This window comes from Sander lucioperca, chromosome 15 (genome assembly GCF_008315115.2).
Source record: "Sander lucioperca isolate FBNREF2018 chromosome 15, SLUC_FBN_1.2, whole genome shotgun sequence".
In the NCBI taxonomy this organism is placed as follows: Eukaryota; Metazoa; Chordata; class Actinopteri; order Perciformes; family Percidae; genus Sander; species Sander lucioperca.
Window position 1 is genome coordinate 13,289,228 of NC_050187.1, and position 18,205 is coordinate 13,307,432.

General features: G+C 41.6%; 1 protein-coding gene across 3 annotated transcripts in view; it reads right to left on the minus strand.

Annotated features, from left to right (window-relative positions):
• LOC116039457 (arginyl-tRNA--protein transferase 1) overlaps positions 1-18,205 on the minus strand; it is a 64,985-nt gene that overhangs the window by 33,113 nt on the left and 13,667 nt on the right. The window contains exons 6-9 of one of the 3 annotated variants that reach the window (XM_031284343.2): positions 16,985-17,196; positions 13,207-13,335; positions 11,605-11,733; positions 3,482-3,514 (exon numbers count right to left, since the gene is read on the minus strand). In XM_031284343.2, the coding sequence (XP_031140203.1) occupies positions 3,482-3,514; positions 11,605-11,733; positions 13,207-13,335; positions 16,985-17,196 (503 nt within the window). The remainder of the gene's footprint in view (positions 1-3,481; positions 3,515-11,604; positions 11,734-13,206; positions 13,336-16,984; positions 17,197-18,205) is intronic. The other 2 variants (XM_031284345.2, XM_031284344.2) reach the window with 2 other exon arrangements.

Below are 18,205 nucleotides of genomic sequence, written 5' to 3' on the forward strand. Positions count from 1 at the left end.
TTATCGCGAGGCTACGGTTGGGTTTGGGAAACGTCACACGCGGGTTGGGTTTAGGAAAAGAAGAACCGGTTGGGTTTAGGAAAAGAAGAACGGGGTTGGGTTTAGGAAACGTGACACGCAAGTTGGGTTTAGGAAAAGAAGAACTGGTTGGGTTTAGGAAAAGCGCAAAACGTGGAAAGGAAACGTCACACGCGGGACGTGATCCCCGCTCTCCTGTGTGAAAGTCCTGTTTGACCCATCCACCACCGCGACCAACCTCCCTACGCGGATTTTCGCCCTTTCATAGTACTCGCTACGGCGTCAATTCACACGCAATCGCAAGATAATGTAAGTCAATGGAGGCCAAACGGCGTTGATAAACACGCTAAAAAGCGTCTTGATAAAATGGCAATAATGGCATACGAATTGGCTTGTCATACATTGAGATCACTTCATGAGATCAGTCTGATTATTGAGTGCAGCTAGAAAGTCAGTGAACCAGTTTGTGGCCCACAGGAGTCTGCAGCACCCTGATGCCTTTTAAACATTAATGTATATGTTTTACGCGTAACACATTGATAAAAAAAAATGTGTACAACCAGGGTGAGGTTTCATTCGATGTGATGAAAGTCCCCAAAGTGTCTGATCAAAGCAGCTGTTAGGAAAATAGTTTTCTATCAACAGAATGGACAAAGGCCTGGCTTGTGCTTAGAGAGTTTGGATGAGTCAGATATTAGCTGAAGAACAGATTTTGGAAATAGCTTTGAGTCTCTTCCATTTCCTCACAACAATAGTGAATTACACAATGTATTTGGGATGAGCATCGTTTCCTTTACAATCTCTCGTTTGTTTTTCAAGGGGTTTCCGCTGGTGTATTCATTTTCATGTGTTTTTGTTCATACTTTTCTTTTTTTTCTCGTATTTATGTATTTATTAGCCCTTTTGATGTGGTTACCAATATTATTTTGAAGTAATACTGAAACACGTGGTTTCTCATTTCAATTGTGCTGGACATGTTTATACAGTTAATTGCAGTTGATAAATAGCACATTCTGTCTTTTAATTGATTTATTTTTTAAATTGCTTTTGGGTGAAAATCAAATCAGTGGAGGATGAGTGTTTACCATGGTACTACTTGTTCTTTTATCTTAACATTAACTTGGTGCAAATCTGCTGCAGTGAGTTGTTGGGCCTGCTGCAGCAACGATGCTGTTGTGATTCTGGCACTGACCAACAACAGATGTTGAACTCACACATTTCAAACTCTCTCTCCTTCTTTCCCTCACAAATGTGCATTCACACACAACCACAAACGTACACATAGCAAGTCCTGCAAGCAGGCTGCATTATTGCACCATTATTGTCAGTATGCAAATATATGTATTTGTCCTATGCTGTAAAGGACAAAGTAAAATTCACAGAAGTAGATTCAGCTGGTGGACCCTTCTGTTTTTGGCTTACAGCTGAGGCATGTACAGGGGGGTCTGTGTGTTCACTGTTATGGTATGTCAGCTGGTGCATACCCTGCTGATGTGTATCTGTTTCCTTACATGAAAATTCACATTTTCTTCCTCTAAGGGAAAGAGAGTTCAAATCACAGATAGACGAGAGAGAAAGCTTGAGAGCTGGGGCCATAAAAAACTTAGTGACTAATTGGCCAACACCCCTGTTAATGAGTGTTTGCCCCTTGGTTAGACACATTAGGAGGCTGTAAAGAAAAATAAATAGAAACAGAGTGAGTGCACGAACCCCACACAGCCCATAAAACCCAGAGTTTCTCCAGCACATGCAACTTAGACCTCACCGAGGTCAAGTGCAGTGACAGACACCTGCATGACGGCTGCTCATCGTGTTTGTAGGTACTGATGTTCCACTGTTTATTAGACTGCACAAATGTGTTTACGTGTCTGTCTGTGTGTGTGCAAATGTAGTCTTTTAAACAGAGGAATCAGGGACAGCTGATGTTAATTACCTCAGAGCTTCAGCACGAATCCTCTGCAATTATTGTGGTGAAATGGAACACAGCAACAAACAAACAAGTCAAGCAACCTGGGCCCTAATTAGCTGCAGTTGGATTTGTAAGTATGCAGTTTGCATACATTTGTATAAATGCAGGCTTACATGTGAGCTGATGAACCACACAGTATGCAGATCCATGTGGTGAGTGTCTGTGTGTGTGTTTTAATAGCACTCTGATTGGAGACAGATGGAGCCCGACACGCAGAGGTAGCGCAGAAAGCCACGCATAATCACTCTGAAATGGAGAGCATTTGGAAAGAGACAGGAGAAGACAGGGAGGGAGATCAGAGAAAGAAATAAAAACAAGTTGGGCGAGAGGAGGCCAAACGAATGGAGACGGCCTCCTGACCCAGTCTGAGAGGAGGGGACGGTGAATGCAGGAAGATATGTGAGGCAGTGTGCCACAGGACGGTGTGTGTATGTGTGCAGAGCTGTGTAATTCAGTGTGCCTGGCCGCCAGCCTTGATGAGGTGATAAAAGCTTGTTTCCTATAAACACTAATGATGTTCATTAGTGAAGACCTGAGGGGGCCCACAGGGCAACACAGAGTGACTGTGTTTGTGTGTCTCGGTGTCAGTCAGTTTGTGTGCTCATGGCCCTCAATCCTATTAAAGTGGCTGTTATAAGTGCCCATCCTGGGTCTAATTGCTGGTGTAATTGTCCTGACCCGACAGGTCCACTGGTGTTTCTGAAGGCTGCAGCTCACCAGGCCTGCCAAGTGCTCACTTAGTGATGCCTGGCTGCAACTACTTGTCACTCAGTGACCACAGAGAATACCACAGCGTAACAGTCAATCCTCTTCCAGATGCTATCATTATCCTTCATATTATAACCATCTAAAAATCCAAGCAGTTAATGGATTGTAAGCAAGATTGTATTAATTAATGCACCAGAAGCTGATCCAGAACTTCCCATGGTGCCTAAATAATTACTTCTTTTAGCTAACTAGGCCGACAGCCATCTGTTAAGTCCCAAAGTGATGCCCGCGAAGCTGCCTCATCAGCCTGTAATCTGTACCACGCCACATGAAGTGAAGAGCAGTGGTGTGTCCCATTCGTTGAAGGCCACAGGAAAGGACGCAATCTGGATGCCACATTTTACTGTTTTCCTCCCTCAACACCCCCTTTCACTTAGACAGGGCTAAATTACAAAACCCCTCCAATATGAAACAAAACCCCCTTCCTGAATCCCTTAAACCCCCCCCCTTCAATCCAGCTGGAGGGCTCTTAGAGAAAGCGCAAAGGTGGTTGGCTAGATATGTACTGGACAAGGGGAACTAATGTACATTTATCCCATTTTTAGTGTGTTTGTTGAAGAACTAAATACTGAAACTGGACATTTTTCAAATCCTTATAATCATCTCCATGACAGTAATTTCACCAGGAGGGCATTTTCGTGGTCGTTAAATCGTTACAGGTAACACATATGGATGGATAGAGACATTAAAAACTTAAACTGTCAACAGCCCAAAGGAAATGCATACCTCTAGTGGTGAATCACAGAGAAATCTCCGGAACTGTGGAGGGAGAGAGAAAAACAGTTAGTTCTCTGGGTCACAACTCTTTTGAAAAGGCATAAATGAAAACCATACATGTCTCCACTGCTGTCCTATACAGTTTATCCCTCCCTGTTTTCTCCTCACTCAGGTGTCACATATCAAATGCAGCCAAAGGAGCATTGTGTATTTACACAAATGAAAACATTTAGCCTATCAACTGAAACTCACAGTCCAGGGCCGACATAGTGACAGCTTAAATAATCAGCGTTGCCGTCAAAATAGCCTACCCCAGAACACGCTTTTGAAATGCGCATGAGATGTCAATTACTGGGGGACTTTACGTCTGTGGAAACATGAAATCTTTCTTCCATTCTCTCTACTATTTCCTGTGGTCCTTCTTTTTTAGCGCAAGGGTTGAGAGCAGTGTGTTTACAGACAAGCTGACCTGCAGGAAGACAAACGTAGCAAGCTTTCAATGTTTAGGGCCAAAACCCCATTCTATAATGAGAGCCAGCACTGCCACAGTGGAGCAGTGATGGACAGCTTTTGGTTTACTCTGTCTGTCTCACCCTCATGCACCACACACCACAGTTTCAAGTTCATATTTCACAAGGAAATGCTACAATCCAGCAGTGATATTTAACTTTGGTTCCACTGTCTGGTGAGCAGGACAGCAGTCTAGAATAGAACCAAAATATCATAAACCTAAGATAGAGAGGTTCCAGAGACCAATGGCGTTTTTCCACTGTTAGTACCAGCTCTACTCGACTCGGCCGCGGTGCCCCGTCCTCTTTTTTCCATTGCAGATTTAGTACTGCCTCATGCGTGAGGCGAGCTTGGCTGGTCGTCATAGCGACGCCGCCGTAAACTGCCATGACCTAACGCACCACACACACACAGAACGTCGAAGGTGTGTTGTTGTTGCCACAGCCAGAAGACACATTTTGTTTCAAATTAAGCTGGAGGCAGCAAAAAAAACACAGCTGGCTAAACTATTTAAAAATGGCGGGTTCGTTCAGGACACCCCCGTCTGTCGCTTTCACGTCACCTTTTGGTATCGGCTCAGCTCGCTTCGAACCTCGGCGGAGGCGGTACTAAAAAAAGTACCTGTTGGCAGGTACCAGGGACTTTTTTTCGTAATGGAAAACCAAAAAAGGCGAGTAGAGTCAAGGCGAGTCGAGCAGGTACCATGTAATGGAAAAACGTCATAAATAAACAAGAAGGGGATATAAATTATATTATTACATTATGACATTTCCTATTAACCAATGGCTGCCGTTAATGTTTTTTTGTCTTGTTTTCCCTCATTCATACCTTGACTCTAGGCTTACTAGCTTCTCTGATTTAATTTCTGTCAAGACTGCTAGTATTTGGAATAGACTCTCATAGAGTCTCTGTAAATAAATGGATGAATCCAAGTTATCCTATACAGCAGCTCCGTACATACTAGGATGAATATCTGTCTTTTTTTTTAAATAAAACTAATATGCTATAAGTTACTGGAAATTCCCATAAGCACACCAACATTCTCTGTCTGTGTGTCTGTGTATACACAGCATTACAGCTAGTAATAGCATTGACTGCTGAAGGCATGGTTCACTGCCTGGGTGGGACAGTACTGGCTTAAGAGCAACTCAAAATCCAGCCAGTGTACTGAACTCATCCAAAGTGTGTGTTTCTCCGTTTGTCTGCCATGTTCACCAATATGGGGGGTGTTTTGGCAGAAAAGAGCTACGAATGATGCGCTGTACTCTGTCATTTCTATTTGTCCTTTGCCTGAAGCAAACTTGTTTTCACTAGCTTTCAAACTCGCCCATTTGAGTTGGATTCTAGACATAAAAATGACTTTATGCACAAAAAATTATTGAAGTTTCAGTCAGAAAAATAAGTGAAAAATAGGAGGATGGAGCAAGAAGATAGCTAGTGCACAGAACTAAAAAACAACAGAACTTAAAAAAAAAAAAAAAAAAAACATGCATCCACTTCTTTCTGAGAGGTATTGTTGTGAGATATAAAAAGTCTCACAAACTGTACACCCCGCAGATGTTGAATACTTCAACGAGATGCAACACCATGCCTTACCCTCAACTCAAACTCACACCAGAACGTAAAGTAGGACAGGGGCTGGACAGAATCCTCAGACACAGAACAATATGTTATAAAATGTCATTTTAACTTTACATTCTCCTGCTAAAGGCAATTAGGGCCAAGTGTAATGCAAACATATTGACATGCAATTACTGCAAATGTCCTTGTGCCTACATCTATCCCAGGGAGAATATGTCTTTAGCAGTATTAAAATAATTGTGACTCACTGCATGCAATTATACTTTGCATACTCTTTAATTCAAATTCATTGAAATTCTATACACCTGCTAAACAGAAGTGATTCTGATTCTGATGACCAATGTGGAAATCGTAGTGACTACATCTGATCTGTTTATTTGATAATGATCTTTGCTCATGCAAAGCCATGCTCATCAAGCTCCCCATCTGTGTAACCATGCCAGTAAAGTAATTTTCCTCTTCTAACTTTGCAGTGACTACTGCTCTGCCAAATTACCAACAGCAAAGCCTCCCAATGTGCAATACTGCTGGAGGGCACAAATAAAACTTTTGTTCAAACCTAAAAAAAAAAAAAAAAAAAAAAAACTAAATGGTTTACCAACAGAACAGCTGCAGTTATTAGATTACATCATTTATGCAGGCCATGCTACGATACTGGCTGCTGCTGTGTGTGTGTGTGTGTGTGTGTGTGTGTGTGTGTGTGTGTGTGTGTGTGTGTGTGTGTGTGTGTGTGTGTGAGAATCTCCAATTGACATTGTAGTAAAATGCTGAATTGTGAAAAGTGAGAACGTTTAGACATTCGAACATGTTAATGTATGCAAGTGCATATACTTGTTTGTGTAAAGGCAGTTACACACTGACCAGACGGCCGACCGTTGGCAGAAAAGGCAGTTGGACTGATCAGTCTCCCCGAGTTGGTCAAAATAGTGCCTCGGAACACACCAAAGCGACGAGACGTAATACATCTCCATAACAGCAGGCGGCGCTAATCTGTATTGTCACCCAAAAAAAACGAAAACCGGCAGCTGATTGGACAAACGCGTCACATGGATCTGGCTGCTGCTTCCGGATTTTGGATTTTTCGAACGGCCATTACTGGCGACTCATTCAGATTACGATCTCATATTGTACTAAAACAGTTCACCGAAACGTGTTTCTGAAAACATTTTAAGCGAGAAATAGGCCATGCAGTTGCTGAGTCTGTCTTCATTTCAGATCGACAAAGGTCAGTTTAAAAGATTTTTGTCAGATTTTGAGAGGCTTAGTCACGCTCATCCCGCTCGTCATTTCCGGGTGAGTCCCGACTGCCCTGTCTCCGACTGAGCATGTCAGGTCGGCCAAAATGAAGGCCGGCAGTTCCTCCAACGGACGACGGCACAGAACACACCGAACAGACTCGAGTCACTGACCTCACCAGACTGTCCAACGGCCGATTATCGGCTCTGTGTGTAACTGCTTTAATGGTAAGCTCCGAGCACCTCCCTTCCTCAGTCCCTCCTCCTCCGCCTTTATCAGGTATTCATCAGAGGGCTGATGGGTAATCATACCATACAAGAGGAAGAAACAGGGGAGCACGGCAGCTTTCCGCTGCTGCCTCAACCCTGCTTGGCTGGGTGAGGCCGCTCTCCTGGAGCCTGGCAGGGTTGACCCTTCTCTAGCCACTGACGGACAGACCAACATACCACACGACCCTGCCAGGCTGACACTAACACACAAACGGACAAAACTAATTAACACACACAGACTCTGCAGGGAATAGACAGTCTAATGTGTAGGTACAGTCACTCGAGCATTAAGACCGCAAGGGAACAAACGTGAATACTATCTCTCTGTATCTCTAATAGAACAACACATATGCCTGTAAACGGAGCCATGCCCAGAGTGCCTTCTGGAACGTTTTCTTTTACAACACATGGAGTCCATCACTTCCTCTCTAACTCTCCCTTTCCTATAGTAAACACTCATCTGTGTAAGATTAGAGGGGCAAGCAGCCGTCTCTCACACACACACACACACACGCACGCTGTCGTGTCTTTACTCATACATATAAACACACGCATCTGCTTAAGCCTAATTGCTACTTAGACCTCTCGTCATTGTGCTCTTTACTCGCTCAAACGGCTGCACTTCTTTTAGCGACAAGGTGCCTGTATTCAGTCTCAGTAGTCTCACATTAAAAAACAACCCATTTCTTTTTCTCTTCACCAAACGTTTGCTGACTAGATCGTTTGTTTCAGTGTTCAGCACAGCAGCTTCAGGATCCGAGCTGCAATGTACAGATCGATGGGTTAATATAAACTAAATACTATGAGCTCCGACATAAGTTTATTGAATCTCTCATTATTGTGCATAAATAGCTTTAAGCTGATCTGAGCCAAAAGTTATTTTCCTCACTCATTTCTTCCATTTTTACTGACAAATTTTATTGCCATTTCTCAGCTTTTTCCATATACTTTTTTTTCTTGTGTCTTGGTTAAGGTCCTGGCCATCAAGAAGAGTAAATACAGATTAAACAGGATTTGTTTTCCTCAAAATGAAAGCCACATGTGCAGGAACTCAGAGTCACGGCTCAGCAAAACAGTTAAGACCAGTAAGTGTGAGTAAGAGTGTGTGCATGTGTGTGTGTGTATGCGTGTGTGTCTAAATAATTGCAAGTTTGTGCTTCAAGTCTGTCAGGAAACCATGATTGGATGTGGAAGGAATAATGTCTGGCTCCCTTCCAGTCATGGTATGACAGGAAATGCATACATCCTTAAAACAAACAAAGCCATCCCCCTCCAGGACATCATACTGTCTAGTGGTAGTACAATTTTGGCAGGGTAATTTAATGGATTAATAAATACCTCCACAAATACTAAGTGACTCAACTTCCAAAGTAGCAGAAGCAGGCATAGAGTGGCATGGCACCAAAATGTGCCATTCCCACATCAACAATGTGTTTCCCATTTCTTTACGATTGCAACAGAACAAAGGGTGAGGGGGGGTGCCGTGAGCTTCTGCGATGAGGATGTGCGAGTTAACCAGGAGCTTGATGGGCAAGAAAATAAAATCAGTAGTGTTTAGTATTATGGACTCAGGAGTAGTTGTCACAGTAGTAAGTCCAACTAAGGGGAATTTAATAAAGTCAGATGTTTGAGTGGAAACAATTAGGGATGTCCATTTGCAAATGAACTGCAGCGGGACAAGATAAACCAAGGAGAGGACAGCATGGCATTAACCTTTTTAAAGTGGCCATATTATGCTTCTTTTCAGGTTCATAATTGTAATTTGAGATTGTATCAGAATAGGTTTACATGGTTTAATTTTCAAAAAACACCATATTTTTGTTGTACTGCACATTGCTGCACCTCCTCTTTTCACACTGTGTTCAGGTCTCTGTTTTAGCTACAGAGTGAGACCTCGCAACTTCTGTAACATCTTTGAGTCGCACATGTGCAATAGCTAGGTAAGGATTACATGAGCTAGCTAGGTGTTTCTCCAACTTCGGCCTGTACAAGGCAGGATTAGCTGGGAGACTTCTAAACGAGGGCACACTTCCAACTTTGCGTGGAATACCTGCAGAACAGGGACATGTAAGTAGTTCTATACAATTTATTTTGTAGATTAGGGTGAATTTGTGTGTGTTGTAGCCATTGTTGGGAAGGATACTTTCAAAACGTATTCCATTACAGAATACGGAATACATGCCCAAAAATATAATTTGTAACATATTCCGTTACTCAATCTGAGTAACATATTCTGAATACTTGGATTACTTCCACATTGAATTGCATTTTGTAAGTGTAGGAATGCGGCCATCACACACAGCTTAGTAAACAGGCCTATTCCGGTGTGTTCTTCTGTTCCAAATGGTTGAATGTGTACCTAAACAAGCAGACAGATTTTTGTATTTGTAGTCCCAAACTGCATACTACAAAAATCTAAGCTACCACAAGCTAATTTTAGCTAATGTTAGCTAACATGTCAAACGGGGCTAGTCAGTCTTTCAACGGCTCTGGGGATAGTAAATCAGCACGTAGGAGAATGTAAAGTCGCACGTCACCTATAAAATAGCAAGGTGACCAGTAAAACTACAGCAGACGACTACCCTTCGCTAATTAAAAAACAAAAACTTACTTTAAGATGCTTCTTCAGGTTGGAGGTGGAGTAATTTGGACGCTGAAAGGAGGTTGGTTGCTGGCAAGCAGAGGTTGCACTGCACAGTTATATTTTGTTCTCCCTTCTCTTTCTTTAATGTGAAATGCTGTTTGAATTTCCAATATAGAAACGAATCCATTGATTTCAACAATGTAACTGTATTATAAATACCAACTATTTAAATTGTAACTAACGGAATAGTGTTACTCATAATTTGTATTCTGAATACGTAACGCCGGTACATGTATTCTGTTACTCCCCAAATACTGGTTGTAGCAGTGTTTTGCCATTGAGAACGAGCTAGCATGCCCCTAGGCCCCTCGTCTCGGCTAGTTACGTAGAAAGCCGTGCAGGCTGAAGGCCTGAAGGCAGGACTGCCTTCAGGTGACTGAAGGCAGGACACATTCAGAAACCCATATCTCACTCAAAACAGCATGGATGGATTTTTTTTCAAAGTTTGTATGCGTGTGGAAGCACCAGAGACACAAAATAACACCCCAAATCCCAGAAAAAGTGTTTTTTTTTCATAATATGGGCACTTTAAAGTTATTCCTCTAGTTCTTGAACCCATCCGATCCCAGTGCAGTTATAAACCTGAGCTGAAGCTGAAGTGCTCACAAACACGCACAAACACACATTCCCTTTAATAGAGCTAATGTTATGGCACTAGGAAAGAATCTGCCACAGTTTGCCCAATCTGACAGCTTTTATTATTTATTAATTGCCTTCCTTTTACAAGCTGGAGAATTCAGTAATTTACTGAGGCCTGCTGGCAGGAGGGTGGAGGAGGTTGTTTTTCCAGCCCTGGGGGACAAAAGGCCCTCTCAGGTTAGTGAGAACGTCCAGCACTTCTGCATCCTGACTAGACTTTATTTTCTCCTTTTTTATTCATATATAAAGTGGAGAAATGGAGGTGTGAGCATATTTCATAGTACTTTTACTGTGCATTATAAATTCACTTTAAAAACTTTATGAATCTTTACTTGGTTATTGTTTCTGTTTCCCATTACCGTTCATTACTGGACAATACTTGACGTTTAAAGTTCCAGCTTACAAATTCAAAGAATAACATGCAGAGACGTTTTTATAATAATTATTTTTAAAAGACTAATGAATGGGGCGCCCTGGTTGAGCGTGCGCCTCAAGTACCAAGGCTCAGTCGTTACCGCAGTGGCCCGGGTTCAATTCCAACCCGCGGCCATTTGCTGCATGTCGTCCCCCCTCTATCTCCCCCCTCCCTCCTTTTTCTGTCTACAGCTGTCCTATCAATAAAATGCTAAACAAAAAATGCTGTATATTGTTACGGAGTATAATTTTATGACATGATTTACAATTACTCTCTGGCATATCATGTGGTGTTTCCGGGCTTTTTCCGTGTTTTGCCTGAAGTTAGAGGGGTTAAAGGTTACATGACGCCATCGACAGGCGACCAAACGAATCGCTCCGTGTCACTGATTACAATACAGATTTCTCTGGGTTTGAGCATTGTTGGAAACATCTGTGATAACGCAACTATACAACTAAACCAAATATATACCATAGGTATAGTGTATACTTTTTAGACACTTTAATGCAGAAATATTACATATTAGATCTTTAACAAAGAAATCTATTTTCAAATTGTGCCACAACTAAGGATTACTTTTATTATCAATTCATCTGTCAGTTACTTTAACAATTACTCATTTAGATTATTCATTTAGTCTACAAATTCCCAGAAAATACTGAAATAAAGTGAAAAATGCTCATTGCTGCATTCAAATGTGCTTTTTTTTTATTCAAACAGTCCAAAATAATTAAAAAATTTAAATTAAAACCATATAAAATAGTAAAGCAGTAAGAATCTGGAACAAGCATGTGCAGTAGTGCCCTACAGTATGTGCGGAATAATAATCATGCAGTACCTCGCTCTCACTACATTCGCTGGGGTCATCACCATGAATGGCCATCTGGTAGCGGGAGTACAGCGCCACCGACTGCTGATAGGACGCTGTGAATTGAGGGTCCTCAAAGTTGACCGGCACTAGCCTCACCTTCAAGCACAGGGTGTGGAGGGAAAGGAGCAATAAGGTGGAGGGAGGTTTTTACAATCGGTTGACAATGAATACAAGGATGGTGGGTTGTTAGATAATTAAAAGAAAGAAAAGAAAAAAAGAAGAGGAAGCATGGGTGCTTTGGAGGAATTGACAGTGCAAGATTCAACAAAAGATGTTTTAAACAGTGCTATCCAAGCGTTTTGGCATCTTAGGCTTCACATCAGTCTCCTAGTCCTCGAGGCAAGCTGGTAACACAGCCGGTCTGTTTTGAGTTTGTGACCTGATTTAGTGATTTATCAGATTTGTGTGCAAAAAGGACACATGAATGCAAGACAAACAATAGGACTCTAGGAGACTGAAAGTGTGTTTTTTAAAATGACTTGAGGATGAGGCTAGTGCACCACCTAGCTTTTACCACAGATCGCACGGAGACGGTTGGCAGTTCAAGATTCAACACAGTGTCAGTGCGTGTAAGGTCCGGACGGAGCAGCAGGAAATCCAAAATTGTGTCTGTGTGAGTGAATCATCTCAGCTAGACACAGACTCTTCAAACACTACAGACTCCTCTCAAACAGGCAAACAAGGCTGAACAGACTGCACGCACAAAGCCATTTAAGATCTCATCATCACTGCTTAATCCTCAAACTCAAATGCGATTCCAGTTTAGACACAGGGAACTATGGCGCGAGTAGGGTGATTATGGGGGGGGGGGGCAGCCGAGGTAAATGTGTGAAGGTCGAGAGGGTTCAGCTGACAAACTGCCCCCCCAAAAACTGAAACAGCTCACGACTAATGACCTTGCTGTCCAACCGAGGGCCAACTCAGACACCTGGAGAAACACTGCTCTCAACCAAGGCCGTATGGAAACATTTTCCCCTCCATTTCCTCTCCCTTTGACTCGCTCTTATACACATTCACAGTCTTTAATACTAACACGTTAATTCACTTTTTTTTTTCTCATTCACAGACTTTTTTTTTTTTTCCTTCAATTTTTCAACTGCCTTTTTGTTTGATGATGCAAAGTTTAAGCTCAAATGATTTATTAATTACAATCTAGTTTCAGACTTCTACAGTTTAAAGATATCTACAGTACAGTCCTGACTGTTCATTATGATTTAAAACTGTGAAATGACTCAAAACATGTAAATTACACCCATTACATATTTAAAAGTACAAACTTAATAATAATAATAATAATTTGACAAAAACTTCTTCCTGTGTTGCATTTGTTTAAAATATGAAATCACATCTAGCACTTAAAATAAAGAAATGATTGAAGCAATGATACATTTTAGTCCATTATATGATATAAAACAAAAAAGGACCATAATAACATATTCGTAAGAGATTAGAGCAAGATAAAAAATCTTTTTGATGCCTCTGTAGGAAGCCAAACTTGTGGACCCTCTCCCTCCCTCCCTCCCTGGGTACCCCTTGAGCAGGTCGACCTATGCCCCCCCACCCTCTGACCTGGCTCTCGGAGGGTTTGTCAGGAGGGTCCTTGTGAATGGCCATCTGGTAGAGTTTGTACACCTGGTAGGAGGCATCGAACGAGGCTTTGAACTGCGGGCTAGGGGGATTGGAGCGCACTAGCCTCACCTTCAAAAAGAATACGGGCAGACAAAGGTTAACATCAAAATGGAAAAAAAGTACTGCAGATTAACAAAAGTGGTGATTCAAATCCATAAAAAAAGGAAGATATCGTCACAAATCAAAGAGAGAAGGAGTGAGAAAAATGTGTGAAGGGGGAGAAAGAGACTGTCAAACACACCCTCTCCTGGACAGGTGACACGCCTTTGAAGATTTTAAACCATTTTAAAAACAAAATGGAAACATTTCTAGTTTAGTAAAAAGGATTGTTTTAACCAATAACACCTGTTGGTCACCATAGCTGTATCTTTATGGGAAAACCAGAATACAAAGAGGGTGTGTTATGTCCATCTCGACACAGAAACAGCAGGCGTTACCCAAAATAACAAAGAATCTAACATTCAACACATCATTTGCTGTAATAGAAAACATATAACTACTTGTAAAGGGCTCAAAAAGAGGAGCTTATCATTAGCCTTTTTAACTTTCTATCAACTCTTCATATTGAGTATATGAGCCCATTCCCAGTGCTTCACCATGTCATCTGAGACTCAAGTTTAATTCTTGATCCTGATCATACCGAACAGAAATCAGAGTGTGCCGAGAGGTTTCAGATTAAGGTAAACTAATCATCTTTTTTAAAAGTATTTTTTTCCTTCTTTTGTTGCTCTTTAATATTTCTGTTATTGTTCTGTTGATGAGTTATCGTGTCTAGTCGAGCTAGACTGATAACAGTGGGGATATAATGGCCGATATTAGCTAATAGCAGATGAGAGAAATACCAAACTAGGTTTGAGATCATTTAGTTTTGTACACCAGGGAGCCCTGACAAGTTGATTTTTTCAACTGGAAAATGTCTCAGTCAGTATGTATCATAGGCACAATGTCTGTTGCATTTGTGTTTACCAATAAATAAAGAAAGAATACCATTAGCTGATATCATTATCAGATTTTTTAAACTCCCAAATATCAATATCGGCCTCAGAAATCCCAAGTTCTACTGAAATAATTATGATGAGCTGGACACACATTGAAACCAGTCCCAGTTCAGCTAACCTAGCGCAAGTGAGTAAAAAAGCATGCAAAACTCAACAAATACAAACATGTATCGAAAAACACCAAAAGATGCACACAAAATAGGATTCTTTTTGCGTCGCTATAAATCAAGGTTAACCGGGAGAATAACAAGAAGCCTGTGATAGACACACGTTCAGAAAGGAAAGTTGTCTGAGTGTTGCTTATGTCACACAAACTGAAAGAAGAATTCAACTTCTACATCCTCCGGCCCCATTTAATTAACCTTAGTCTCTTTGTTTTGACGCTTTAGTTGGACGGACAGGATGGAGGAATTGAACCTGGAGTTTGTTTGAGTTGGTCCTAAGTGGGTTTCTCTCATATGACCACCTGGCATCTGCATCCTTCATTTGGTCTCTTACAAGGACAATGCTGAAGTTCGGTCCTTTTAATTCCGTTCTTAATCTAGAGATATATTTTGATAGGCTGAAATCCTTTTGGTGAAACAACACTGCAGCAGATTTTGGACGGCATGGAAATGAAATTTTAGCAATTCTCATAACAGTCTTGAAATGTAACACCAACAGCCTGTCTGACACTTGACCGCTTAATGAATGTTTGAATAAAGCCACATAATAAAAGTGGCTTTTGTTTAACTTTAATTAAAATGAAAGATCATGGTTCATCAAAGCTTTATTGAAAGATATGTTGCTCTTAACCTGGATCTTCAAGACCTTGCAGAACACCATTATAAAGTAATATAATAAGAGGAAACAACTGATTGCATAACCATTGCATGTTAGGAGATTTAGAATGTAATGCTACAGTGTGGAGCAGAGTGGGAAATTAACTTTCTTGCACAATTTTACCAGCCAATTATATTTTTTACCAGCCACTTTTTCCAGAATTCAAATTTATAAAAGAAAGTGCATATTTTGAATTGCTTCAATACATTATTTTTTATTATTAATACACATTTTATTAATATAGGCAAATAAAAAGTGATGTGAAAAAAAGCCTGCGAGACCATGGTAAAATTGTTTTTGGTCAGTTTGGTCATATTCTACAGTAATTGTAGGCCTACGGCTGTGAACGGTTTCAGTTGTTCACAATAAAAGTCCTCCGTTATTTTGGTATTTGAATGTTTTTATTATGAAGCAGCAAAATCCGGAAATGTTGGGGATTCATTAGCAGTAACGTAACGCGACTCCTATAAGCATTGTGCATTGTTACTTAGCAACAGCATTCTTTGACAAAAGCTGTCCAATCCGTTATAAGGAATGTTTTACAATCCACCCGTCACTGTGGCTGGTATACAAGGTAAAGTCACCCTCCACTTTGAAGAAGTACCCGCCATTGGCTGGTGGCGGGTGCTAATTTCCCACTCTGGTGTGGAGACAGTAGAGAAGATTCTTGAGGGGAATAGTGGGTGAACAGTTCCACACTTTCCTGAGGTGCCTGAGGGGCTCTGAATCACGTTCTTACACTGACCCTTGGTGGTGGCCACTGGAATTGCATTTAAAGCCAGGACAGAGGTAACTACCGCACTGTACATACAGTAAGGTATATCTAAACTTGTCTACCCTGTGATTTATCTCTTTGCTATGCATTTAAAATTACACCAAAAGTAATAAGCTCCTCCAATGTCACAGATGCCAGATTCTATAGGGCAAGTGAGTAATGTTGCCTGAGCAGTAAGCAAAGGTGAGCATATGACAATAATTTCTCTCTATATGGGTTAAAAACGCCGTTTGTATCCTGCAGAGTATTCTCATCAGTCGAGTAGCGTGATAACTTTAACAGATGCATTTATGATGAAATTGAGCTGCTGCTACATTTAAATGATATAAACATCTTTTGTCTGGTACTGATGTGAAAACCTCTTAAAGCCTGCAGCTCAGTCAACGGTACAGAAGCCCAAGACTCGGCATCAAATTCACTCAACTGCTTATCCTCCAAATCTGATGCAGCCTAGCCACATGTAATAAACAGCTAAATCGGTCAAATGGAGGCATCTCTTAATTATTTGACTTGGGAAAACATGTAATTAACCTTCCTTTACAAAGGATGGCCTCATGTCTACGCCGACTTAGTGAAATGGAAGGATTATTGTATGCGAACAAATTGGAAAGAGCTGACTGGGAGGAGGTCTCAGGGGGTGTGTAGACAAGAGACAGACACTGCCTGGTTCATCACTGCATCTGGCTCAAATCTTGGTCAAGACCAAAAATGACGTTACTTTACCAACCTCAGCTTGAGGCCTTTGTTATGCCCCATGCCAAAAGTTCATTTCCATGTCTTCTTGTACCGACTGAGCTGGGAGCTGTGGTTTTAATGTCATCAGCAGGGTAACGGGACCTAGTTTGTGTGGTGTGCCTGTCATATGGTTGAAAATTCGAACTGGGAGAGGAGTGGTTTTTCCACTCTGCTCTGGCCAGCTTTGCTCTCCGCACACATAAACACATGGTGAAGTCACTGGGGCTAGGGGAGAGAGCTCTATGAAACCAAATGTTCAAGCTAACTAAATCCAAACATTATGGAGACTTTTTCTTAATGGCAGCTGGAAACATCACAATAGGCTGATGTTTATTCCAATTCACATAAAAAGAGAAAAAGAAACTACCCACTCTATATTTCTGCTCACCTCAAGGCGATGAGAAGAGTTTTCAGGCAATGACTCATTGATGAAATCTTCCAGGGCTTTGGGTAGCTTGGGCTGGGCCGGAGCGGGTGGGGTAGGAGAGACAATAGAAGAGACCCCGTCAGCCTGTCTAATCTGCTCTTTCTGAAGACGTCGTTCCTTTCTCAAGTCTTTGGCCTTCCGACATGGCGGCCGGCCAGGATCAGCTCCCATCCCTGCACCCCAGAGAAAAGACAGAAGAGGGGGAGAACTGTAAATGCTTTCCAAAGTTAGGTTAGGTGGGGGTGCTACGAAAACGCCATTCTTAAATCTATTTTCATGTGAAAGATATGGCATAGCATTTGCAAAGTATTTCCAGGTGAGAATATGGAAGAAAAAAGAGGCAGTTATAAGAAATAATTGAAGTACTCCTTAAAATGTTGCCTTTAGAATATGAATTAACACAGAAGTAAGAAAGGTGGTAACTTCAAGCTGCTGGCATTGATGGGTCTCAAAGTTGGGGCAGGTTTTGTTAGTGTAAAGGCAGCTACACACCGGGCCGATAATCGGCCGTTGGGACGGTCTGGCGAGGTCGGTGACTCGAGTCTGTTCGGTGGGTTGCGTGCCGTCGTCCGTCCGAGGGGCTGTCGGCCTTCATTTTGGCCGACCTGACGTGTTCAGTTGGAGACAGGGCAGTCGGGAACAGCGACTAAGCCTCTCAAAATCTGACGAAAATCTTTTAAACTGACCTTTGTCGATCTGAAATGAAGACTTCAGAAATCAGCAACTGCATGGCCTATTTCTCGATTTAAATGTTTTCAGAAACACGTTTCAGTGAACTATTTTAGTACAATATGAGATCGTATTCTGAACATAGACAGTATATAAGAGTGGACCAACAGATCCCGTTGCTCTGGACGGAGACCAGTGAAGTCTATTAGAAGCACTTTTCTGGTGAGCGCCGAGTGTTACTGCGCAGCCTCCAACTGAGAGAGATGACGTAGATGTGACGTGAGCAACCTGTCTGAAAGTTGTAAGTCTTCTGGTAGCTGTGCCAAGAGAAATTTCAATCATTCCCAATCTTGCAGAGACGGAGAGCGTAGGTATATGTAAGGAGATAACATGGACACAGGCTAATTATTGCTAACTAAAATGCTAGTTAACATTAGTAATTCAACTTAAACAGCTAATGTAAGTCGAAACTGCCTGCGAGCTTCTCCTGTACTATACGGTAATTCCTCTACT